Source organism: Crotalus tigris, unplaced genomic scaffold, assembly GCF_016545835.1.
Source record: "Crotalus tigris isolate CLP2741 ecotype Arizona unplaced genomic scaffold, ASM1654583v1 scf7180000024370.6872682, whole genome shotgun sequence".
In the NCBI taxonomy this organism is placed as follows: Eukaryota; Metazoa; Chordata; class Lepidosauria; order Squamata; family Viperidae; genus Crotalus; species Crotalus tigris.
Genome location: NW_024100540.1, coordinates 3,022,944 through 3,048,602, shown reverse-complemented (window position 1 = coordinate 3,048,602; position 25,659 = coordinate 3,022,944). Strand labels below are relative to the sequence as shown.

Sequence of the window (25,659 nt, the reverse complement as noted above, 5' to 3'; positions counted from 1 at the left end):
GGTGAATCTGTACTTCACTGCTATGTAATTATTAATTATGGAGATTTTTAATGGAGTCTAATGTTCCAATTCGGATTCTTTTTCTATGGTATACTGAGCAAAATAATTATCAAAAAGAATGTCACTTCAGTATGAAATTCTGAGCAAAAAAACTGGATCTTTAATCTATCTGATTTCTGTATTCTTGTCTGCAGATCATCAAGCAGCAATGATCTAGCGGTGCTCATCTCTCGCATGCAAAAAAATGCTGACCAGGTGGAAAAGGACATCCTTGAAACACAGTCCAAACTTAAGAAGGTAAAATTGGAACTTGAATACAAAAAACATGTTGTAAGTTTGGCTCTAAAGTTTATTGGAGAAAGCTCCAAATAGAGAAGTAAGATCTCATATGCTAGTTGGGTAAATACATAAAATAATTCTAATCAGATACAAGGGGAATATTTGTGTCCTTTATTTTGAAATGATAGAAAATCTGAGTTGTCTGATTAAAATTAAAAATAAAATGAAAAAACTGGATTGAACTCATGAAATAGTTTCTTGCAACAAAATGGTCCTATTTTCATTAGAAACTCAAGAGGTCTCCTCTTTGAAACGTCTTTAATTTTTTCATATTAGATAAAACACAAATTTTATTTCATTTTTATTTATTTGAATTCATTAGCCATCTTATCTTCAGTTGACGCAATAAATGAATTACGTTAAAGAAAGAAAAATAGATATTTTGTGCTTTTTAAAAACTATGTGGAAACCTTTAAGAGATCTGATGGAGGTGGTCTAATCTTGTGGAGAGGAGTTGATTAATACATGTATGAAAGTGAGGGTTGGATTTAATTGTGAATGAAATGTATGCCAGAAAGAATGACTTACTATCTTCTAAATCAGGGGAAATCAGGGTTTTTCAGAATGTGTTACACAGAACCCTACTGGCCAACCATAGATTCATATATGGAATGTTACCACATGAGAGCTTGATGGGGTTCCATGAGAGACTAAGAGCAAAAAAAAAAAAAAAGCATTGCTTCTTGATCAAGGATTTTGGGAGTGGAATAAAGAGCTAGAGTTTCCTATATTGTATAGAATAGATAATGGAAGAGAGTCCTCTATAACGAGCATGTCAATGGACCTCAAATTACACATTATGCAACACAAAATAATATTTAGAATGTATTGGACTCCATTATGTTTATATAGAAAAGAACAGTAAAAAAAACCACTTTGTTGGAGATGTAACAAGGATAACGCTTCTTTAAAACATATGTTTCTACAGTGTCCTACATTTAGACCATGGGGCCTGACTTTTGTATACCTGGGAGGGGGGCTATATGCCTATTTGTGTATGTGTCAACGCTGCTAACATCGAATGTTCTTGCATTGACAACAGATGCAGCCATTTTCTCTATGATTTTAGAATTAGTCAATGCTGGGAGGGGGAATAGGGATGAAAGTTCAGCTAGTCATAACAATAAAAACTCAGCCGTGGGAACCCAAGGACATTGGGCCCAGAGCTGATAGTGTTTTGGCGGTCTGGAGAGCTGGGAAAAAAGCCCGTGCTTCAAGCTAATTGGGGGATGTGATTTATGACTGTTTATTGGAGGAGGGAATTATACTTTGTTACTTTGTATCCAGGGGAGGGGAATTTAGTTTTTGGGTTCAATTATGTAGTGCCAATACTTTGTTTCTCGAATAAAAGATTATTTAAGTAAACAATACCTCGAAGTTCTTTTGAAGGGTTTCATCTGTCGGAACCATGACATTATGCATATAGAGCAAAAGAGAGTTCAAAATATATATCAAAGGGTAGGGAACAGTTACAATTAAAAGAGGGAAGAAAATGCAAAGCAATTTTGATGGAAGTGTTCTGGTGGTATGTGAAAAGGACCAAAGAACAACCTTTGTAGAAGGACTGGTAGAGTTTGAGGGCAGAGTGAAAAGGGGGATCAGCCTAGAATCTTTATGTAGCCACAAACAAGCTTAGTCCAACACTTGAGTGCCATTGACCCTTATCTAACTCCAGGCAGGTGCTGTTAGTTGAGAAGATTCCTGTGTATAGGCTTTAGCAATAAATCACATTAATTGAACCTTCATGTGAGGACCTGATCTTTCGCAGACCTGATCTTCACACCTGACAGCCTTTGGCAGAGTGAACAGAATTAAACATAAAAATAATTAATTTGGGAAGAAACACTGGAAAGGTTAAAAGAAATACTTCTTTGATTTCTTTTAACCTGATTTTAAAATTTTCTATTTTTATTTTATTTTATTTATATTTGTCAATGCTAGTGGGATGTTAGAAAGTGAAACTAAAATGAGTGCTCACACTCACTAGCACTGATGATGTTACCTAGTCAGGTAATGAAACATCTGAAAGCAAACAACCAAGCTCAGAAAGCATCAAGGAGAGCTGACATATTGAATGAGTAAAGTCAGTATTTGAATCAGGATATGGACTTAAGGGAAGCAAGAATGTTTTGCAAGGACAGAGAACTATAATTATGGCTGTTGGAGAAAATTAGAATTACTTTTCCTTTCCTTCTCTCTTATTTCCTGCCCTTAATTTCTTTTGCTGATTACTTCATGCTGCCTTTTTGCATTTTATATAATGCTGCTATCTGAAAAGGGATATAGTGGTGGGTATGTTTGAATGTATAACAACTCTGAGTTTGGAACAAAAAAGACTATGACTAACTCATGAAAATAATTTTTATTTTTATCTAAAGAGTGTGGGGACAGACGTTCCATGTTTCATAATGAAGGTTTACTTGGTATAGTGTATATCTCAGTTGCTAATCTAGTTTTACTTGAACCTCTCTCTCCGTGTTTCATAGGGGATAACCAAGCAATAGGAAAATACACGCAAGAGTAGTCCTAGGTACTTTCTGGGTATTATCAGGGAACTCAGAATATATGAAACATGGCTTGCCAAATCAAAACAAGAAATATCTAGTTCAGTGTTCAGCCAAAGCTCTTTTTCCCTTAATCTAAGACATTTATTCAATGTGATGAATTCTGTAAATTAATTGCATACTATCTGATAAAAGTTGACACGATAAACTATAAGATAAAACTTATTTACCTGCATTTGTGGAATTAATATCAGAATCAAGAATTACATGCTCAGAATACAGCCTAAAATATCTGCCTTCTAGATGTACAACCACAACTTTCTCTCTTCTGGGAATGAGGCTTATGCACATTACACTTTTCTTGTTGTAGGATTCTATTAATTACCAGCAGAACAAGCCTTTGGAGTTCCAGCAGATAAATGGCAAAAACCTGAAAGAGGCAGAGACACTTTTGAAAGACCTTTTCCTAGATGTAGACAAAGTCAAGCATTTGAAACACCCTCAAGCCTTTGAAATTGAGAAAGAGTAAGTAGTGATCTATATTCCATGCAGCTCTCTTGAGAAATATTTAGTAAATGCATGGAGACACACTTACATGACAAGCTTCAGATCAAATTTGGACAATTTTTCCTTGAAGAAACCCATTTTCTAATGAAGAAATTCCCTTTCTTCTCTCCTTCCAAGTATCAAGCAGCTCCATATCCGAATGACACACCAATGTGCAGAATATCGAGAGCTCTATGAAAAATTTACACTTTCTGAAGTTGGTTCCAAAGTGGACTGGGCAAAAATTGTAGAACAAAAACAGGTAATAGTTGTTGCTTGGGTATGTGGCCTTTCATTTGATCAAGTCCATTTCTTGATTAACAAAATTAATAAAGTTGAATTCCAGCTTTACTTGGAGATCACAGCAGAAGAACAAAACCTTTTTATCCTTGCAAGGCAAAGATTGTAGTTCATGATACTGGCATAATAAAAAAAATGACCTCAACCAGTGCTTATCAGGGCATACATGCCTTTGACAATGGCACTGATTTGCCCTAGAAATACAATAGTTTTTCAATAACCTTTTATCCAAATACAAGATTAAACCAGGAAGTTTGCTTTGTCACAGACAAATCTTTAAGGTAGATCAAGTCATATTGGCCAGGTTTACACATTATGGTGGTTTGTTTGACCTTAACTTACTATGTTATATAAACATAGCCATCTGTAGCTTATGAATGAACCACAGTTATGCACACTATAGTTTAGCTCAATGGGTAAAACAAGTTGTTCTCAAATATTGAAAAACTATTACTAAGCAAAATAAAAATAACCCTGGTTTAATAATTCATGCCAGATCAGGCAGTGAGGAAATATTATCAAGAACATGCAATTTGACTGGTAATGCAACCTAGCAATTATATTTCAGCCCCCATGTCTCACCATCACTGAATAAATTGCAGAAATAGAGATTGTGTATTGTTGTTCAATGCAATTTCTCAGCAAACAAAGTTTTTAAAAGTGCAGTAAGAATATCCTTGTTTTTAATTACTTTCCTATAGCAAAACCTCAGTATCATAAAATCTAGTAACTATTGAGTAATATTGCCTGAAACCCAGAGAAACATCTCAAACCCAGAGAAAGAAAGTAAGTGCTCAAAGTGCTTTAACCATAAGCACTAAAATGCCCTTCCATCTTCTCACTTCATAAAGGCATTGCTTACGGTGGCCTAGAACAGGGGTCCCCAACCCCCGGTCCTTGGACCAGTACTGGGCTGCGGCATGCCAGCAACTGGTCCACACAAACAAGCAAAGCCCCATCTGCAGGATGCTGGTCGCACACAAAACCACGCCCCCTCCAGTCCCCAGAAAAAGCTCTCTCCACAGAATTAGTCCTTGATGCCCAAAAGGTTGGGGACCTCTGGCCTAGAACAGTCACTCTGAGAGTGAGATCGGGGTACCTAAATTTAAGATAAAATTAAATTGTTAATCTTTAATTGGAAACAGCTTTTTGAAGAGCTATTTGGTTTATGTCTTGTTAAAAGATTTAAAAATGTAAGGGATGGTACTGTCCCCAAGAGTGCCAATCAACTTTTGTATTAATCATGAATTACTTTTATACACAGAACTTAACACAATGATTGGGAGAGGGGTGGAATTCTCCTTTGGTGACTCATAAGTGAGCACAGAAATAATGTGTTGCTACAAATTCCCTTTCCTTCCCTTCTTCCCAGTGCAACAGAAAGTCAAACTTGCTTTCATGATGTTCCTTTCCTAGGTACTCTAAAAAGGAATAAAATGCATATCGATGGTTCTCTTTTCTAATGGCCTGAATATTTCTAGTTTTTATTCTGCAGATACCTTTCTTCAAATGTACAGTTTTATAGAGCTCCATACAACATCATCTCCCATTTGTATTACTATGTTAGTAGGTTATCAACACAGCTATATTAAGGCCAGGAGGGTTTGCCTCATATTGTTGTTGCCTTGGATATAAACATATTCAACAACTTTATTTGTGTAAGCTTTTAAGATACCAGATTTTCTTCAACACTCATGTCTTTCTTAGAATGTTTTTCTGCCTGTGTTTTCACAGAAATATAATACCATTGTATCAAATGGGCCAGTTCTGCAAGGTACAGGTTTATCAATAAGAGGAGCTTTTTGGTGAGACAACTACAAAACCTTTCAAAATGGTCCCGTCAGTCTTTGCCTGTCTCACTTCTTCCCATAACCATTTTTCCTGCATCTTTTTCTGGTTTTAAGTGACTTCCACTCTCTAACATTTTAGGATAATTTGGCTTGAGTGCTAGCAGCAGTCACAAGTATTAGGAACAACATGGCAATCATTTGGACAAGAGATCAAAGAAATGAGATAGTTTTTTTTCTTGCAATTGGATAACTCTAGATATATACAGCGTGATGACTTGCTGGTGGGTTTGTTGCAGAAACAAGTCAGTGGAGGGAAATATGGACCTACAATGCCTGAGCTGGAAAAACAAATTGCAGAACACAACATTCTTCAAAAGGAGATAGAAGCATATGGTCTCCAAATCAAAAATCTTCACAGTCTGGTAAGGTGGCATATAGTCAATCTTTTCACTGTAGAGATGAATTATAGTACACGTCTTCCCAATGCTGTGTGGTTGGAGAGTGAGGAATAATTAATGTGATCATTTTAAGCAATATCCAACTTGGAATTCACACACCTTGAAAAATGAACCATTACATGTTTATAAGACCTGTTTAAACAAACCAAATTCTTAACTCCCAGTGAATTTCAGTATTCTAGAATTGATAGTTTTTATGAAGAGGTGAAGTTCCTGTTCTCGTGAAACTCACAAGTCTTAATTTGCTAACCTTTAAGGTTAAATACAGTATTTCTCTTGAAAAGTAAACTTCAGAAAGTGAATATTATAATACTATATTATTGTACTCTAGGAGGCAGAACTACACTTGAGAAGAAAAATATATGAAAACATGAGAAGTCTAAGGCAACAGACTTGGAACTTGATTCTGTATGCAGAGATATGGTTATTGTAGCCCAGTAATATGACTGTATTTATTGTGAGCATTTTTATTTTGCATAATCTGGGTGTATTAACAGCGATGGTGAAAAAAACCACACGAAATAAAGCCATAATGGACCACAAGTCCCATTACCACTAGCTAACCCAGTAATTGTCCGAAGCTCAGTAGGGACATGTTGAACTGTAATCCAACACATATGAGAGTATTGCATTTGTGAAGACAAAAGAGGCAGACAATCTGATGCCCTTCAGATGTTGTAGTCTACAGGTTTAAAAGTCTTCATCTTTGGCTCTTTGAAACTAAGTTGAAATTCAAACCATCAGCATTTAAATGGAAATGACTAATTTTTCTTCTTATCCAGCAATACATTCTGAAGTTGCAAGATAAGAAAAATAGGGAATTTTCAAACAATTAATGATTTAATGTTGTAAGCTTCCAGGAGTCATTTGTGTGCAAGTTGGGCAGCCATATAAAATGTTTAACAAAATAAATAAATACAATTTGCAGAACTTAGCTGAAAAGGTTTGTTAAATGTCACTTAGCATACTATGATAGACTCACAGTACTGGATGTACTAAAATGTTCCATTACTGTGATGAATGTTCACATAAAAAAATCTCTGTAATCTTATTGCAATTATAGGCCCTTTAACAATACTTGCACTTCTGCTGTCAGTGAATTGTCAGACAATAACAGTTTACAGAAAGAGTTATAACTAGCTTTTAACAAATGAAATATCTATTCATAGTACTCACTGACAGTCAAATGCAAATTTGATTTTTTTAGTTAACAGTTCAATTCCTTCAATATTTAAATGGTAAATATTGACTAAAATATTGACTACATTATAAAGGGATCAGTTTGCTCATGGAAATGGTTTTTTTTAATGAAAAGGTCATACTAAATCTAAATATTATAGTACAAAAATTAATTTCACAGTATGATAAAGCAAGATGGTATATCTTTTTAACACATTATGTAAACCGTTAGTATTGTCCCTTTTAAGAATAAAATTGCTCTCACTCTCTCCAAACAGGAAGCTGGAGATTTGAAGACTCAATACAAGGACTTGCTGGTAAGAATTTTATTTACTATTATAGGCTATAACTTTTTAAAATTATTATTAATCTGCTATATCAGATTCATGTAAGCTGTGATTGGAAAATCTGGCTAGTAAAGACAGGAGTCATTTGGTTTTGAGAGAATATGATGGACACCTTCCCCAAATGAGTGCCATGATAGACACATATACAAAATGGCTGCCACAGTGGTTATGATTATTTACAATACCTCCATTTAATGGGATATGAACTAAACTCATAGGTGCCCTCTTCTATTTCATTGGGACCTTAATCCAAAGAATTTCCTGCAAACAAATGTGATGTTAGAGGCTGGGATTGTGCTTTGCTGTTTCCAGCTTCTTGTTTAATTTTGTAAAATTGGGATAGGAGAGAGAATATGGTGGATACTAACAGAGGTACCTGAAAGTATATTGGTGTTTGCATCATACAGTATTGCCTACTTCTGATTTGATAGTTCTTTACAAGAACAAAAAAATAAATACAAGCACCAACACTGTTGAGTGTTTTCCTGTCCTACACATCCGACACAAAGTTTTGAAGTTGCATCCATAAAGACATGACTTATTGAAAACAGGCCTATCTTATTCTCCTGCCCTCACCAAGCAGCCATCTTCTACAGAGGATCATGATGTAGGAGAGAATTATTGGACTGTTAGCATAGGAGATCCCAAGAGAATTCTTGTAATGGCCTGGAGGTTATCTTAGATAGCATTTCCAAAGCTAAGAGCCAGCATGGTGCAGTGTGGGCACAATGTTGGACAAGGAATAGGGAGACTCAAGTTCTAGTCCACCCTCAGCCATAGAAGCAGGTGGTTGTGGGGAAAATGGGAGGAAGAAATATTATGTCTGCCATTTTGAGTTTCTGAATAAAAATCAGGATAGAAATCTAATTAAATACTAAAAATTCAATGGCAGCTGTTCTAGCACTCTCAATAAGGATGTTCTGATATTAAATTAGATGGGAATAATAAAAAACTACTTTCCCAACGTGGCGTCCTCCAATCTTATTGGACTACCATTCATGAAAACCTCAGACCATAATACCAAGGGCTATAATGCTTGCAAATGCTAGGACTTGTCTTTACAATATCCTTTTGGTGACAACTGGACAACAGTTAAATGAAATGACAATATTTTTCCCCCCTCAATCTGACAGAAAGCCTCTATCTGGCGAGGCCAGAGCTTGAATAGCCTCTATACCCACCTCCAAGGCTGCATGAAAGAGCTGGCGTATCTCTCAGAACAACAGCAAAAGATCTTGAAGCAGGACTGGAGTGATCAAATGATTGATCCCCAGTCAGTCCGGCGTGACTATGAGGTAAATGAGAAGTTAGATATCAAACTCTATTTCTAGATGTGGGAATTCTTAGTCCATGAAATCTGTTAGGAAACATGACACTCCTGCAACATCAATTTCAGATGTGCCCATGGCACATCCCTGCAGATAAACTATGTACGCTTTTGTAGGCAACATTTTCCTCCAGCCATACTGATTTCAACAAAACTTACACATTGTTAAATGTAGAGGGGGGCCTCAGTTAACATCCATTCTTTTAATGACCAAATTTGTGATGGCACCAAATAAGTGGTACTTACGACTAATCCTTGAAGCTCCAACTATTGCAGTGCTTCCAGTCACATGATTGCAATCCAGGTGCTCAGCAGCTGGCCCAGATTTCTGACAGTTGCACCCTCATCAGTCACATGTTTGTGATTTGCAGTGTTCCGTGCCACTTTCCTACAAGGAAAGTCAATGGAGAATCTGGCAGGAAGTTAGAAGTCATAGTGATGTGAAAACTGTGATGATTCACTTAACAGCAGTAACCAGGAACCATCAGACCTACCATCTCTAAGCAGTGTGGTCATGTGACAGCATGCTTTATAACCACATTGCTTAGCAATGGAAACTACCATCATGAAGACCACCTTTACTTGAATTTCATAGATAACCTGCTACTCTCCTGGCAGGGCTGGATGTCTTCCAAAGAGGTAAATTGTCTGTCCCCAGTAGTCCATTTGTTTCATGTGTATCATTTGTATCATTCAACTCATTCATTGTGGCCATTTATATTGTATTCACTCTTCCTTCCTTCTCTGCAGGAGTTCAGAAACAATGAGCTTCTTAACCAGGAAGAGTATGTGAATATGCTTCAGGATGATGGAGAACGGATGATTGAACTGAAGCATCCAGCAGTGACCCCAATCCAGGTAAATATCATAATTCTGAAAGCTAAATGACCAGATTCTTTTCATTAATTTGATTCTCTGAAGAATATTTGCCCTAACAAAGCTTTTTAAAGAAGAAGAAGAAGAGGAAGAGGAAGAGGAAGAGGAGGAAGAGGAAGAGGAAGAAGAAGAAGAAGAAGAAGAAGAAGAAGAAGAAGAAGGAGAAGGAGAAGGAGAAGGAGAAGGAGAAGGAGAAGGAGAAGGAGAAGGAGAAGGAGAAGGAGAAGGAGAAGGAGAAGGAGAAGGAGAAGAAGAGTAAATTCCTGTCTTCAGATTAAGAAAATTAGATTGGGACCAAAAAATTAATAGCAAAAGGAAAACAAATGCTGCCACCTGTTCTTAATTACAAACATCTTCTAATGAGCAACTAATTTGGGAAAAGATCAAAGGCAAAGAGGAGACACAAATGACTGGCCTCTCAACAGAGCCAAATCATATGGACTTTTCTCTTTTCTCCCTCACTTTGCCCTGAGGGAGTGGATGCTGCCAGGCAACAGAGAAAAAGATGCTTCTGAATAAGGGTATAATTAAGGGTTTTCTATGAGATGTCCAAATACATTTTTCATCCTTTTTTTAAACCTCTTGTCTTTTTCGTTACTAATTCCACCATTATTCTTTTCAGAGAAATTGAGTGGCTGAATAACTTTTTTTAAACTAATAGTCTAGAATCCATTTGTCTGGAAGAGAGGGAATTTCTCCCATTGACTCTGTACAATCAGTATAGAAACTGAAGCTGAAAAGAGGTATTTAGGTATTTCAGCAAGACAATGATCTGAAACAATCTTCCAAATCAAACTATTTGCAGAAAGGAAGATAAAGGATTTTGGAGTAGCCTCTTCTATCTCCAGCTTTGAATAGCATTGAAAAACTATGGAGAGATATCAAAGATATAGATTAGAACAGTGCTTCTCAACGTTTGTGTGACGGCGACCCCCGTCACACAAACGTTCTGCGCATGCGCGGAGCCACGCGCATGGGGGCGGCACCCCCATGTGCGGTGCGCATGCGCAGCGCCCCCATGTGCGACGCGCATATGCAACGCCCCCCATGCGCAACGCGCATGCGCAGCGGCACCCCCGTGCGCGGCGGCACCCCGTGCGCGGCGCGCATGCACGGCGACACCCCCGAGCGCGGCACATGTGCACGGCGCCGCGGAAAATGGCGGATCGCCACCTTTGGCGACCCCCGAAAAATGGTCGATCGACCCCAAATGGGGTCGCGACCCATAGGTTGAGAACCGCTGGATTAGAACATGCAAGAAGAACTAAAATATTTCTGAGCTAGAAAATATAGGTTACGAGGAAATTTGGAGAAGAAAGAAGGATAGCTGGCTAAAGGAAATGTTTGTAACACCTGCCATGTTATAAAATACTGATTTAATTCCATATAGGGGTGGTTTCAGCTTTCTTTCATTTAGGAACTGAAACACATAATTTGACCAGGGGTGTCCAAACATTATCTGCAATTGTCTCTAAAGCTGACTTACCAAGGATTGTGCAGCTAACTATAGAGCTTCCACAAACACCTGTTAAAGGTGGAGAGGCGTTTTGGAATATTAGACAGGACTTAGGTATGTTTTAAATGTTCATACAGAAAAGGGTAAGCAAGCATAAAACTTCTCTCTAGAACTAAATTACCGTATATTCTGGCGTATAGGGCGACCCGGCGTATAAGACGATCCCCGTGTTCGATGCCGGGTCACAAGACGCTCGACGCTGAGTCGCAAGATGATCGACGCCGAGTCACATGCCTAGAAAGTCGTCTTATACACCGGAAACTACCGGTATTTCCAGCATATAAGACGACTTTCTAGGCATGCGACTCGGCGTCGATCGTCTTATACGTCAGAAACTATGTTATTTCCAGCATATAAGACGATCGACGCCAAGTCGCATGCCTAGAAAGTCATCTTATACGCCAGAAACTACCTTATTTCCGGCATATAAGATGACTCGGCGTATAAGACGACCCCCGAGTTCGGAGGCTGTTTCATCGCTCTCAAAAGTCGTCTTATACGCCGGAATATACGGTAAGGAATTTAAGAAATGTTTAACCATAAATGTTGCTTTTAGACATTGAATGTCTCAATGAATTTCTAGATTGAAACAGTATGATCCCCATCCTTTTCAAAAGATTTCCAGAAAATTAGAAAGGCTAGATAAGCAATCAAAATGACCAAATAACAACATTCTAACTTAGTTAAATAATAAGCTCTGAGTTTGCCTCAAATCTAAGTTAGTATGCATTCATATCTATCTATGAGCTGTGGTGGCACAATGGTTAGAATGCAGTATTGCAGGTTAATTCTGCCATCTGCCAGCAGTTCAATCTTGACCAACTCAAGGTTGACTCACCCTTCCATTCTTCTGAGGTTGGTAAAATGAGGGTCCAGATTGTTGAGGGCAATATGCTGACTCTGTAAATCGCTTAGAGAGTGCTATAAAGCACTATGAACAGTATATACTATAAATCTAAGTGCTATTGCTATCTATTTATTGCTAGCAGCCACCAGGATATACTGTAAATCAGGTAATGTGATGTAACATACTCTCCCTGAATATCTGTGGATTGTAGGTCTGCTGTACAATTAATGTAGCTACTATTGATGAAAATGAAAGAACATACTGTGTGATGTAGAAATAAGTTAATGGCAGTTTATTAATGGCACAGTACTATTGAACAAGTCAGGAATAATAATGTTTAAATTATCCTCTTTATTCATATTTTTCCAAGTGTACAAATTAATACAAATTCACATCAAATATAGTATTTGTACGGTATTTTCTGGTAGTGAAAATCTGAGGTATAATTATTAACAGAATGGGTACAGTATTGGTATTAAACTAATCACAATTTATCATAACTTGAAGAGAATAATCCCAGAAAAAGTTAACTAAGTCTCTGCACTGTAATTTACAGATGAGCACTGAGATTTGTTGCAACAGGCTCCTCTTGCTTTTATTTTTATTAATTTATTTATGTTCCATCTTCATAATTTTTAACAAATAACTCAAGGCAGCAAACATATCCAACACACCTTCCTCCTCCTATTTTCCCCATAACAACCCTGTGAGTTGGTCTGAGAGACAGTTACTGACCCAAGACCACCCAGTTGACTTTCATGGCTAAAGCAGAACTATAACTCACAGTCTCCTGTTTCTAGCCTGATGCCTTAACCATTAGATTGAATATTGTCCCAAATAAGCAATATGTGCTTCAATGGACAAACTATGCTTAAGAAAAAAGATTTCACCCCATTGTAACTATCCCAGTAAAACAGAAATCCTCATGAGAATTTTTGAAAGTATATTGTGTAAACAGAGTCTTGGAAAACGCCATTCCTTAGACTGCTATGCAATCTATGCCCCAAGAAATGGCTGTAAAAGCAAACAAAGCTTTGTTGATTGTCTAGGCCTGTCACCATCCATCCAGAAGAAAATATTTATATAGATACCTGAGGGTACCTGAGGGTATATTCTTTGCAGACAACAAAATGAAGTGTGCTCCAAGATAGATATTTTGCATGTGGCCTTGAATATAGCCAAATTTGAGAGAAAATTTGATAGATTTGTTTTATATTTGATCAGCCATGGTTATCTGTTGGTGTCAGTCTTTGGAGAAGAAATTAAATTAAAAAGTAACAGATATGAGAATTCTATCTATCTATCTATCTATCTATCTATCTATCTATCTATCTATCTATCTATCTATCTATCTATCGTCTATACTGCAGGCCCATCAGGAAGCCCTGAAGAATGAATGGCAAAATTTTCTCAACTTGTGTATTTGTCAGGAGCACCATCTGAAGAGCATAGAGAATTATAGAAAGGTAAATGGACTCGATACAAAAGAAGAAAATCAAACGCTTGTTTTTCAGTTTGTCAATATCTTTCCTAGAATCCAGTGTCCATTTCTGGACACAATATTCTAGGTATGGTCTGATTAATACAGAAGAGAGGGACATTATAACCTCTCTTGAGCTTGACATGATCCTTCTTTTGATTTTCCTTTTTTAAACAGCTGCATCACACTGCTGACTCATGTTCAGCTGGTGATCCAGCCAGATACCCCAGATTATTTTTGTACGAGTTACTGCCCAATGAGACCCTCCATCATATAATGCTATTGTTTCTACCCAAAAGAAGGGCCTTACATGTATTTGTGTTGAAATTCACCTTTTTTGTTTTCTACTTACTATTCAAGCTTGTCAAGATCCTCATAAATATTAATACTTTACATTTGCTATTTTCTCTTTGTATCATCTGCAAATATTGTCATAATTTCTAATCCTTTATTTATTTATTTATTTATTTTATTTATGAGACTTATATACCGCTTTAAGTGCAAGCACTCTCTAAGCGGTGTACACCAGTAAGCAATGTATATATATATTTACATTGCCCCCAACAATCTGGGTCCTCATTTTACCTACCCCGGAAGGATGGAAGGCTGAGTCAACCTTGAGCCGGTGAGATTTGAACCGCTGACCTGCTGAAAACAGTCAGCTAAAGTACTGCAGTACTGCACTCTAACTGCTGCCCCACCTCGGCTTTATTTCTTATTTCTGTCATTCTGTCACAGGGCTTAGAACAGAGCTCTGCAGTACGCTACATAGTAGAGCCACTGAGGTTTGCTCAGTGGTTACTACTGTTCCAAGCCATTTTTTGTATGATGGCAACATTTTGCATTGGATCTCACAGCAGACTTTGTGAAGGGTTTCCTGAAGTCACGTATATTTTCCATCATATTCCCATGGTTATCTAAACTAATCGACCTCAGATAACCTCTCCAGAAGAGCATGCCAAAGAACGGTACTGAGATGTCCAGATAAAAATCAAAATGCTTCACTCTCCCTTTTTTTTCTCAATTCATCCCAAATGGCAAATTCAGTTTAAATTCTAAACTCCAATTGAATTGGGAAGTAACTCATTTAAAACCAAAACGAACACATATGCAAAATAACAAGCATGCAACATTGAATTCTTAGAATTGCTAGTACTGATTTAATGATACAGATATCAGACATCTAGTTATGCATTGTAAGTAAAATTAAATAATTCCAATAGGGACTGATATCCTGAAGGTTATTGGTTTGTTATAAGGAGACAAAATGTCTCTGTCCCTGCAAGTCTTCATGGTTAAAGGAGCACTTCTTGATCTGTTCTTTTGTGGGTTTTTTTTCTTCTCTCTTTAGTTCCATGATGATGCTGACGCGATGAACCATTTATTAAACAAACTGAACAATGATCTTGATAACAAATACAGCAAGTTCAATAAAGACAATCTGGGAATAGTGTCTGATTTAATGTGCCATCTGGAGGTGAGAACCCAAGGGAGAACTGAAAGATATCAAGCTCTCATCTTAATAACCTGGAATGAACATGGTTTTGCTGAACTACTATGGCAACCAAGCCCATTTATTTTTTATGGTTTCATCTAAGCTCAGTTAAGTGTAACTCTGCAGGACCAGGAATTATTAACAAAAGAAACCCAAAGGAAGGGAAAGGTGGCACCAAGAAAAATTATATCCTATTCAGTGGTTGCAGCTGGATTTGCAACCCAAAATGGAACAGCACTTTGCCCAGTTTTTACCACTCTACCATGATGCAGAATTATATATAAACTGCCATAGGGCCTTGCTATATTCACAGCCACATATAAGACAGAAATAGGGATAGTATGTGTCTCCCATGCATTCGTTTGAATATGGGAATATGCTTTAAGTAATTAACCCATAATATTCTCAACATAAGGATTAATCCTTTTATTACTTCAACATATATCAAAGATAATATAACTGGTGTTTCACCAAACCCAACCCACATTCAGTGGCCAGTAAGGCAGCTCTTCACAGAACATAGACTCAAAGGACTGAAGGGGACTTCAGAGGTCTTCTAGTCCAACCCTCTCAAGAATTGCAGAATAAATGGCCTGCTTTATAAAAGTGGTTTTTTTCCCCTTATATATAAACTATGGCTGTTGAATTATATTCCATGGCTAAACCTCATAGGAGGGATTTTTCATGAGTGTAGCCATTTTTTCTCAAAAAAAATGTAAAGTATTTTCCCATTATTGGAGAAAAATAACTGGCTGCGTACTTTTTCTCAGATACATACCAGCTCTAATTCTCCGCTCTCTTTCTTTTTTAGGATGATGAGAAGACTGTGAAAGAAGCTGAAAAGACCATTGCAGAACTAAAACGAAGGAGTAAAGAGATTAGTCCTTTAAAACTGCGAAGAGTCCAGTGTTCCCAACCAATTATAATAGATGCCATTTGTGATTGGGATTTGAGTGATGTATGAAACATTTTATAATGGGTGATAGAAATTGTTCCATCTGCAACTCTGCTTTGCTAATACATATCTCACTATGGTTTTCGATTCTTGCTGACAACACTCTGGTGGTGGTGCTTCTCGAGAACAGAAGGGAAAGGAGCTGTGAAGTACTTTAAAAAGGATACAGTATCATGTGAAATCAGAGCATAATGACCTGTTGCTCTGCCAAATATTTATCTCTAATACAATAATGTCATTCATTTTATAGTTTCCATACACTGAAGACTTATATAAAGTTAACCAATGGTTACAAAATCGACCTTATAGATTTCCTGGTGGGTTGTGGGTTTTTTGTGCAGAACAAACTCTTAAATATTATTAATGAACTAATCTCAGGTTTATTATGTAGAAGAAGATAGAAATTTGGAAGACCTTAGAACTTTGATTTCTTGCACTGAGATAGATACATCTAGGCCCTGAAATAACTCATAATATAACAATACAGACATAGTGTGCTACAACAGCAAACAGACATGAGAGCACAAAATACTTGTCTTCTAAGAACATAAAAAGAGCTCCCCCCCCCCATTCCTGTGATCAAGAGAACAATGCATCTGAAAAAGGTTGAATTTGTACTGCTGTAAAAGTTGAAATCCATCAGAAACCAACCCCCTTTTTTTCTACCTCCATAATTCTAGGTGCAGCTCGAAAGAGGTGAAAAGTATACTTTGAACAATAACAGCAACCAAGAAAATTGGGTAGTGCAGAATGCCAAAGAAAGTAAGATAGCACCTGCTGTTTGTTTCTCCATTCCGCCTCCAGACTTAGAGGCCATAGACAGAATTAATAGGTTAGTACAAAGCTTCTTTGCTCTTTTTTCCTGAAAACATATAGCTAGTATTGCAGTTATTGTTATAATTCCATCTTTCACGATAATGATCTTCCAATGCTTTTTATGAGCAATATAAGGAGCTTCTTTCCTGCATCTTTTTCCTATCCACTCATTAATTAAAAAGATAAATAAATTAAAAGATATCCAACAGAACCAAATACTGCTGAATGCATTTGGGATTTTACCTTGGATATAGAATGGGAGATTGGGATTAAAAAACAACAACAGAACTTGGAGTTTCCAAAGATGCTTTTTCACGAGGCAGCTGGACTTTGTTTTTCTTTGCAGACGTTTCGCTTCTCATCCAAGAAGTTTCTTCAGCTCTGACTGGATGGTGGGGTCAGAGCTGAAGAAGCTTCTTGGATGAGAAGCGAAACGTCTGCAAAGAAAAAACAAGAAAGTCCAGCTGCCTCGTGAAAAAGCATCTTTGGGATAACTATGACCTGGATGACTGAGAATCTCCATAGACAGAACTTGGAGATGGAACTGAGCTGGAATATTCCCATCGTAGCATTCTGTTTCATGGCCTCTGTGTAATAATATGCACCCTGAAATATAACCTTGGGCATTGCGCACATGTATAATTTTTTTTAAATTAAAAAAACAACCTGTATTTTTCTCCTTCCCGTTTTCTAAGCACACAAGTATAAAAATATCCAAGTAGCAATTAGTGGCTGAGAAAAAAAAAAAACAAGGTAAGGGAGAAAGTGAAGGGTGCTACCAAAGTGGCCTTTATATGTTTCCTTTTTCCACTATTCATGTCATGTTTAGTGTTAAAGGTGGCATGTCAGAAGGCAAAAAAAAAAAAAAAAAAGATATAATCCTAGATAATAAATATAAGCATTGTAAAACTGAAAGGATTAAGATCAGGTGGGCAGATAAACTTCTGTCCCATCATCCTGAAAGTTCACAATTTAGCAAACAGAGAAGGAAGAGGAGACACCTCAATCTCTGCTTCCCCTACCCCTCCATCCTGCCAAAGGATTAATAATCAATTATGCATGGCTACCAAGGCAAGTTATCTGGCAGTCTCTGTCCTCTGTGCCTCAAACCGATCCCACCAATAAACCCTGTAATGTCAGGGAATTTGATATACTTTACTCAAAAGCACATCTTCTTCTTCTTCTTGTGCCATATCTGTTATCGGACGTTGGTGATCATGTTGGCGATCCTGTTTTTATCAGCAGCTGCACGAAAAAGTGCTGCTGAGTTTTGTCCAAACCAGTCTCTTAGATTTTGAAGCCACGATGTTCTTCTTTGCCTTCAATCTTTCCCTGGAGGATTAAAGGGAGTATGCCGTATTTTTCTGGGTGTCGCATCACATGTCCGAAATATTCTAATTTTCATTTTTTAATTGTTTTGATGATTTCCCTTGTCTTTCCCAGGCGGCTTATCACCTCCTCATTTCTGATCTTGTCAACCCAGCTTATACGTAACAGCCGCCTGTAAATCCACATTTCACATGGAAATCATAATCACCCCAAAACACCCTGAAGAATAAAAGCAGCTAGGTGGCCAAAAAAGAAAGAAGAAAAAGAAAAATCCCCAGAATACAGGGAGTTCTCAGCTTACAATCATTCATTTAATGACCTTTCAAGATTACAACACACTTGAAAAAAAAAGTAATTTATGACCAATCCTTGCATTTACAACTGTTGCAACACCCTCAGGGTCCCATGATCAAAATTCAGACACTTTGCAACTGGCATGTATTTACGACTGTTGCAATAGACACAGGTTCATGTGATTCGCCATTGACCACTTTTCTAGAGGGGTTGCAAGAAACAAATTTAGTGGGGGAATCCAGATTTTCTTAATTACTGCGGTGATTTGCTTAATGACCACAGCAAAAAAAGTCATAAAATCGGGCATGACTCACTGAACAACCCCATTGCTTAGCGATGGACGTTCCAATCCCAAATGTGGTTGCAAATCAAGAACTACTTGTACTGAATAAAAGTAATATCACAATGACATGATAAGAGTGTGGTGCATTTTATGCTTGAATTAAGATAAGCACTGGTGTACCGTATATTCCAGCGTATAAGGTGACCTGGCATATAAGACGACCCCTGTCTTCGGCGCCGAGTCGCATGCCTAGAAAGTTGTCTTATACGCCGGAAACTACCGTTATTTCTGGCATATAAGACGACTCGGCGTATAAGACGACCCCCATCTTTGGCGCCAATTTTAAAGCTTGCAAAAGTCGTCTTATACGCCGGAAAGTACAGTAATTCGGCAAAGCAAACAACAATATTGTTTATTAATAAATGCTTTTGGAATAGTATGAGAAGAATCTATAAAAAAGCATTTCTTACAAGGTTCATCAATGCATAAGTAGGGCTGTGTCATAAATAGTAAGCATTTCCAATTATGGATGTAATCCACGTACTTCATTCTCGGGATGAAAATAGATTCTATTTATTCTAAATTAATCTGTAAGTAGAACTTCTGATTGTGTAGCTTTTCTGACAAGTATCTCCTCTACACAAGTGCTGTAGGAATTCTCTGTGCTATGAACACTCTTGACTTCTTTATTGCACTTAGGCTAGAAGATGAACTGAACACAGTAAAGCAGAAGAGAGCTTCAATCCAGGCCACCCTAAAAAGCAGCAACAAGGAATCGGTGAAACCCAGCCATCAAGGTATGTCAGTATTTTAACTGGTTTCTGTTAGAAATATATCATTGTGTAACAATACAGTGTCTATTGGGGTTATTATTTTATTATTATTTATTATTATTATTTCTTTTATGTTATGTTTTTATTTCCTGTAAGCTGCATTGAGTCACCATGAACGAGTAGGTTAGCAATATAAATTTTCCAGATAAACAAACAAACAAACAAATAAATAAGAATGCTAAATAAGACTCAGGCGTTGCCCGAAAGTCTTCAACCTGACCAGACTGTGTGATGATATGCTTCTTATAGAGTCACTACTGGAGCAAAAATTCAGAACTTCAGACCTCCCGTGGAAGGATTGTTTCTTAAACTTGAGGTGAACATGAAAGAGTTTAGACACAGCAGTTATTCTGATGGATGAATATATATGTGATTGAGAAATTCTGCTTAATGTGGAAATTTTATTTAATTTGGACCATACCGATGTTATTTGTCATTCTAGCAGCAATCAGAACCTTCACTGCAATCCAGGATGACTCTGAAGCGGACCATTTGCTCCATAAACTGAATAAAATTGATAATGATTTGGGGCAAATTAAGATGGACATTTTTAGCCGCACAAGATCTCCACTAAATCACAGTGACCCTATAGAAGATGTTACTCAACGGATCAAACAACAGGAGGCAAGTGCCGAAGGAGTTTAGCTGCTTACTTGTCTGTGATAATTCATACTCTCATATTTGGCTAGATACTACCCAAAGCTAAAATATTTATATACTGCATATGTCAAAAAAGAAAGAAGTGCATTTGCTGCTGGTGTAAAAACAAGCAAGAATTAATGCTCACTGACACGATTGAGTAATAAAGAACAGAGAGAGGCCTTATAATCCAATATTTTTAGTTGTTTGATTAAGATTAGATTCACATTCTATCAATTCCCCTACTATTTTGTAGAAGGGATCTTTTCCTGACTTGTTCAGTTTTTAAATGCTTTAATCAAATGTGTTATTAGCTATCCTGTTCATCAGTATCTGTAAATATTATTTTATAGGAAATATTTGCCTTAAACTCTCTTGAATGTAATCAGGAGCCTATTTCTACGAAGTTGGAAAAGTCAAAAGAAGTATAAAAGAAATACAAAAATCAGCATAGATTACCCAGTACTAGAAGGACACACAAAACATAGAATACATTTTGTTTTGTTTTGAGTTGGGAATAAACTACTGCACTGTTGGACTATTTTGGATCAGCTATCATTTTGAAAAACAAAATCCAGAATATACTGATTGTTCCAGGTTTCAGACAAAACAAAATATGGAGGCATTCAGGATAGATATTATAAGATAAGACAAAGCTGGTGAAGATCATCCTTTCAACTCCATCACCTTGCCATACATATAATCATTGCATTTCATTCAATTGAACTGATTTTTTTTTTTAAAAAAAATCTTCATTTTATCAGGGAACAAACAGAAGAATTCAGATTATAGGAACAGAGAAAGAAGCTGCACAGAAAGCATGTGAGACCTATCTTTCAAAGAAGCCTGCTGGTACCTCTGCCTCTCAAATTCCTGTGTTGCTCAACAACATCAAGAATAAATACAATGATGTTAAAGTACTCTCCAGGTTATATGATGAAAAGTAAGTAACATCAATAGTATCTTTTGGCCAAGAATCTTTAGTGGTAAAGAAGCAGCCTTCTGCAAAAAGTTTCTGTACGTTTTAGAGTATTACAATTTGGAAGATATAAGGGGAAGAATGTTTTGTTTTATTGTGCTACTGAAGAAAATAGTCTTAAGAGTGAAATTGTCTCCCGCTCCTCAGAGCCAAAGCAAGTATAAACTTGGAAACTCAGATAGAAAACATGGACAGGATCATCAGCACTTTGGAGGCCAAATTATCTCATGATGGTACCATTCCAGCTTCACCTAATGCACTGCAAGATCGTGCTAATGAACTTCAGGTAAGAGTTGTCTGAAGTCATGTGATGATGCTCGTCCATCCAACCATCCAATCTCACCTTCTTACACTAACAGAATTAGAGTTGATCAACTAAAAGCCCAACTAAAGATCAAACCATTAAGATAAACTTACTTGTTTGCTTCCTTGTTTGTTTTTCACATTTTTGAACCATCCACCTCCAACAGAGAGGGACTCTGGATGGTATACAATAAAATTATGAAAGAATATGTTAGGTATGCCACCTTAAGCTCCTGGAGGAAAGATGGGATAGAAATGTTCTTATTCAATTTATATGGCTGCCCACTCATCAATGAATAAATTGCAGTTAATGTTATTATTGCCCAACATTGTTGTTAATCATTTTCTCCTTTAGTTATGTTCAAAATTTAAATTCTGTATTTACGTTTAAAGGATATTTAGAGCTCACCTAGCTCTCAAATTGTGCCTTTGTACGATGTATATCACATACATTCATAAATGATTAAAATGGTATACTGGTCTCCTTCATACATTTAATTTTTTTAAAGAGTCATTTAATTACATGCATAATATATAAAAAAGAGTAGAATTGGGAAATGGCGATACTGCAAAGAACTGTGTCCTAACATTTTTTTTATTTATATTTGAGGCCCAGGAAAATCCCAAAGGTATTTCTGGCTGCAAAGTGCATTACAGTTCAGAAAAAAAAAATAAGTTGCCTTCACAAACAGAAACCCATCTAGATGGGAGAAGGAAGAAAAGGCTTTGCCAATCATCTTCCGATAAATGGCTGTTTTATGAGCAGCATAACTACCATCATTTACGAAAGACAAACTCTCCTCCCTCTCCCCACTTGACAGTCATTTAATGAGAACATGCATGATGTGCTCTCAATATTCCAAATATGTCCTTGGCTCAAAAAAACAGGTTATTCCTGAGGCGAAGCATTTAGTTCCAGCATCCTAATTATAAAACAAGGGAAATTATTATTTTCTCCCACAGAGCCTCTTCCTTATCTCTTTCTGCATTTCATTTTTTAATTCTTCCTTTAGCCTTAGCCAATTTTCTATGCCGTTTCTCCCCCCCACAACTGAATTTACAGCTGCTTTCTTTTCTTAAAATCCAGTTATTTGTCTATGCTCTCTGTCCTCTAATAAACCGATTGAAAGGGAAAGCAGATATGACACTTTTGAAGATCAGATGATATGATTAGTAAACAGTTGCATGAGTATGTATTTATGCCATTTGTAAGTCTCCATGACACGTGTATCTCTTTCCTTTTTAGAAACTGAAACGCGATTTAGTGAAACAGGAGAATTCCTTGCTCAAGTTAAACCGAAGCCTGAAGGATGCAGAACATAGCTGCAGTGCAGTGCAGAACAATTTTCAAGAATACTGTCCAGATTTGCCCAGGCAGAAAAAGGAGGTCCAGCTTATTAACGATCGGTATCATATTGTTGCTGACCAGCTGGATCAACGGTGAGAAACCCCGCTGACTCTAGTGGTAGAAATGATTAGTATGAATAGTCATCATTTCATAATTAGCTTTTGTGATACAATATATCTAAAGATCAGATATGAATTATGTTTCCCAGAATCTTCTTTTCCCCCAAGACCTCAATCAGCAAAAGGAAATACTATAAGTTATAGCAAATTATTTCCCCCTTTCTGGAACCAAAGAAAAATGTGCATGGCTAGCAATACTCAACACATTTGTTTTTGGTCTCTTCCATCTTTTCAGTAACCCGTGCACTGTTAGGAAGGGATTTGTCTGTTTTATTGCTCTACAGCTTCCTCCTTTTGGAAGCAAAATCTTAGCAATAGAAACAAATACCCAGCCTCTCATAGATGAACAAAAATACATTGTGGCTTGAACTCTTGTGCATCACTGCTGATGAAATGCAAAGATTCAATAGCAACTTATTCTCATAAATTCAAAGAGGAAGATTTTAGAAGCATAAGGCACATTTATCTGAAGCATATGTCTCAATTAGAAGGAAGGGAGGATAGCTGCTAAATTCACTTATAAACCTGGACCACCAATCTGCCTGTTTCATCAGGTTGGAAAGGGTGGGTGCAATCCAGGTCTTTTCCCTCAAATGTTCCCATCTAGTGGATCCAAGAAATATGACTTTTGAATAGTAGTCTCTGACCTTCAAGACACCTTTCCCTACAGGTTCTAGGCTCCAGGTTCCAACCATTTTAGCCTTCCCAAAAGCTGTAAAGGGCTGGAAGTTCCCACAATCATTGGGCATATGGTGAAGTTGGAGCCTGGGTATGTATCACTGTATGTATTGGAGAAGGTCGGTTGAAGCACCAGGCTTTGGCTTTACGGGCAGTCCTCGACTTACAACCACAATAGAGCTCAAAATTTCTGTTGCTTTCTCCGTGTATTGTAAAGGCTGAGTTGATGAGTCTCCTACCTTTACTTTTCTGACTATTTCTGGACTTTATTTTTGTAAGATCTTTTCTTGAAGTCATCCAAAGAAGTTTGCTACTTAATCTCAGCCATCTTGCTGTGCAGGGAGAAGACACTTTGGGATACCAGCCTCGTTTACCAGCAGTTCCAAAATGCCAATGAGAATTTGATATTCTGGCTCAACAATCTTCCAAAGCACAAGATCAAGACCACAGATGGACTGAGCCAGATTAACTACAAGCTTGAGGCCCAGAAGGTATGAGAACATTGCCCTGTGCTCAAATATAAGGATGGAAGGCACATTCCCATGAGGCATCTTTCATGGAGGAATTGATGAAAGAGAGAGATATGCCTGTGTGTAACATTCATATATGCTTGCTCTTTACTCAGTGACTGCAACAGTAAGTGATAATAGTAATAGCACTTAGATTTACATACCACTTCACAGTGCTTTACAGCCCTCTCTAAGCAGTTTACAGAGTCAGCATATGGCCCCCAATAATCATATTTTACCCACTGTGGAAGGATGGAAGGCTGAGTCAACGTTGAGCCGGTCAGAATCGAACTGCTGGCAATCGGCAGAGCTAGCCTGCAATACTGCATTCTAACCACTGCACCGCCACAGCTCTTGTACTGTAATGTACATGTCTGAAAAATTCACAAAAGCATGGCTATTATAATATATGTTACTTATAAAGCAATAACCATAGAATTAGTGCTTCAAAAATAGGCAAAAATCTAATTAAGCAATAATCTAACTTATCCTAACTCTCTGTCTCTACTTCTCTACAGAGGCTGGCAGATGAAATCCAGAGTAAAGAGTCTGACAAAAATTCAGTGATCAACTTGTCCCGGAACGTGCAGTCTGTCCTCAATGTATGTTTGCATGGTTCTAACATTTCCATTTCCAATTAGCAAACCCATCTATCCTCGAATTATATGACTGGTTGGTATTTATTTAAAAAACAGGATTATGAACTTCAGGCAGGAAAATATCGATCGTCTCTGGATCCTACTTTGACTGCTTCATCTGCCAAGCGTCTCCGGGTGACTCCTCTCCAAGAGAGCATACAGGCTCAGGTAAATGACTAAGCCCAGAGCCTGGATTTATGTATAAAAAATACGCTCTTCCTAAATTGCCACTTCATGCTCAGGAAGCAGTTTTCATAGTATCAAAGAAGCCGAATGCCTTATAAGTCACAACAATTTTGAAAAACTATAAACAATTTAGAACATTCAATCTAATATCTGGCAGTTTAAAATATACAGTTCAGTGAAATAATTCTGTAATATGCTATTTGAAAAAAGAAAAATGTTTGATAAATTAATGAGGGAGGAATTCAAAACTGGTGTAGTTAAATAGGCAAAGTTTATCAGGGAAAATTGGTGGCTAGAGAGTTAGAATTCCATGGTAATAATGTTGTATTTGCTGAAAAATCCTCTGCACCTACATTTTTCTGACACTCACATAAACTACATCTAACACATTCCCAATAAATAGCAGGAAGGCCAAGACATGAAAGATTGGTTGCAGCCTAAATATAGTTTGTCATATACTTACCTGGCAGTAAATTCCTCTGAACGTGTTGAAATTTATTTCTGAATAAACATGTAAAGGGTTGCATTTTCTGATGTTTCAAAATAAGTAGTTCCTCTCCTGATTAAATAGCATTTTTCTCCAGATTAAATAGCATTCTCTCCACATTTAATAGCATTTTGCTAACTCCACAGAAAGCTGTTTGTTCAACCCTGTGGCCTAATATTAATATTTAGAAATAAATATTGTACTTTACTGGGTGTTAGTTATCTTGATACAGGTAATGCGATATCTGAATAATATTTTT

The 25,659-nt window shown here is 37.2% G+C and overlaps 1 protein-coding gene across 2 annotated transcripts in view; it reads left to right on the top strand.

Annotated features, from left to right (window-relative positions):
* EVPL (envoplakin) overlaps window positions 1-25,659 on the top strand; it is a 44,664-nt gene that overhangs the window by 13,789 nt on the left and 5,216 nt on the right. The window contains exons 2-20 of one of the 2 annotated variants that reach the window (XM_039328034.1): window positions 195-297; window positions 3,214-3,368; window positions 3,528-3,651; window positions 5,776-5,901; window positions 7,395-7,433; window positions 8,597-8,758; window positions 9,541-9,648; window positions 13,400-13,495; window positions 14,861-14,986; window positions 15,816-15,962; window positions 16,640-16,791; window positions 19,381-19,478; window positions 19,960-20,138; window positions 20,918-21,096; window positions 21,280-21,418; window positions 22,682-22,875; window positions 23,921-24,071; window positions 24,608-24,691; window positions 24,785-24,895. In XM_039328034.1, coding sequence (XP_039183968.1) covers window positions 195-297; window positions 3,214-3,368; window positions 3,528-3,651; window positions 5,776-5,901; window positions 7,395-7,433; window positions 8,597-8,758; window positions 9,541-9,648; window positions 13,400-13,495; window positions 14,861-14,986; window positions 15,816-15,962; window positions 16,640-16,791; window positions 19,381-19,478; window positions 19,960-20,138; window positions 20,918-21,096; window positions 21,280-21,418; window positions 22,682-22,875; window positions 23,921-24,071; window positions 24,608-24,691; window positions 24,785-24,895 — 2,473 coding nt within the window. Of the gene's footprint in view, window positions 1-194; window positions 298-3,213; window positions 3,369-3,527; window positions 3,652-5,775; window positions 5,902-7,394; window positions 7,434-8,596; window positions 8,759-9,540; window positions 9,649-13,399; window positions 13,496-14,860; window positions 14,987-15,815; window positions 15,963-16,639; window positions 16,792-19,380; window positions 19,479-19,956; window positions 20,139-20,917; window positions 21,097-21,279; window positions 21,419-22,681; window positions 22,876-23,920; window positions 24,072-24,607; window positions 24,692-24,784; window positions 24,896-25,659 lie in introns of both variants that reach the window. The other variant, XM_039328033.1, reaches the window with a different exon arrangement.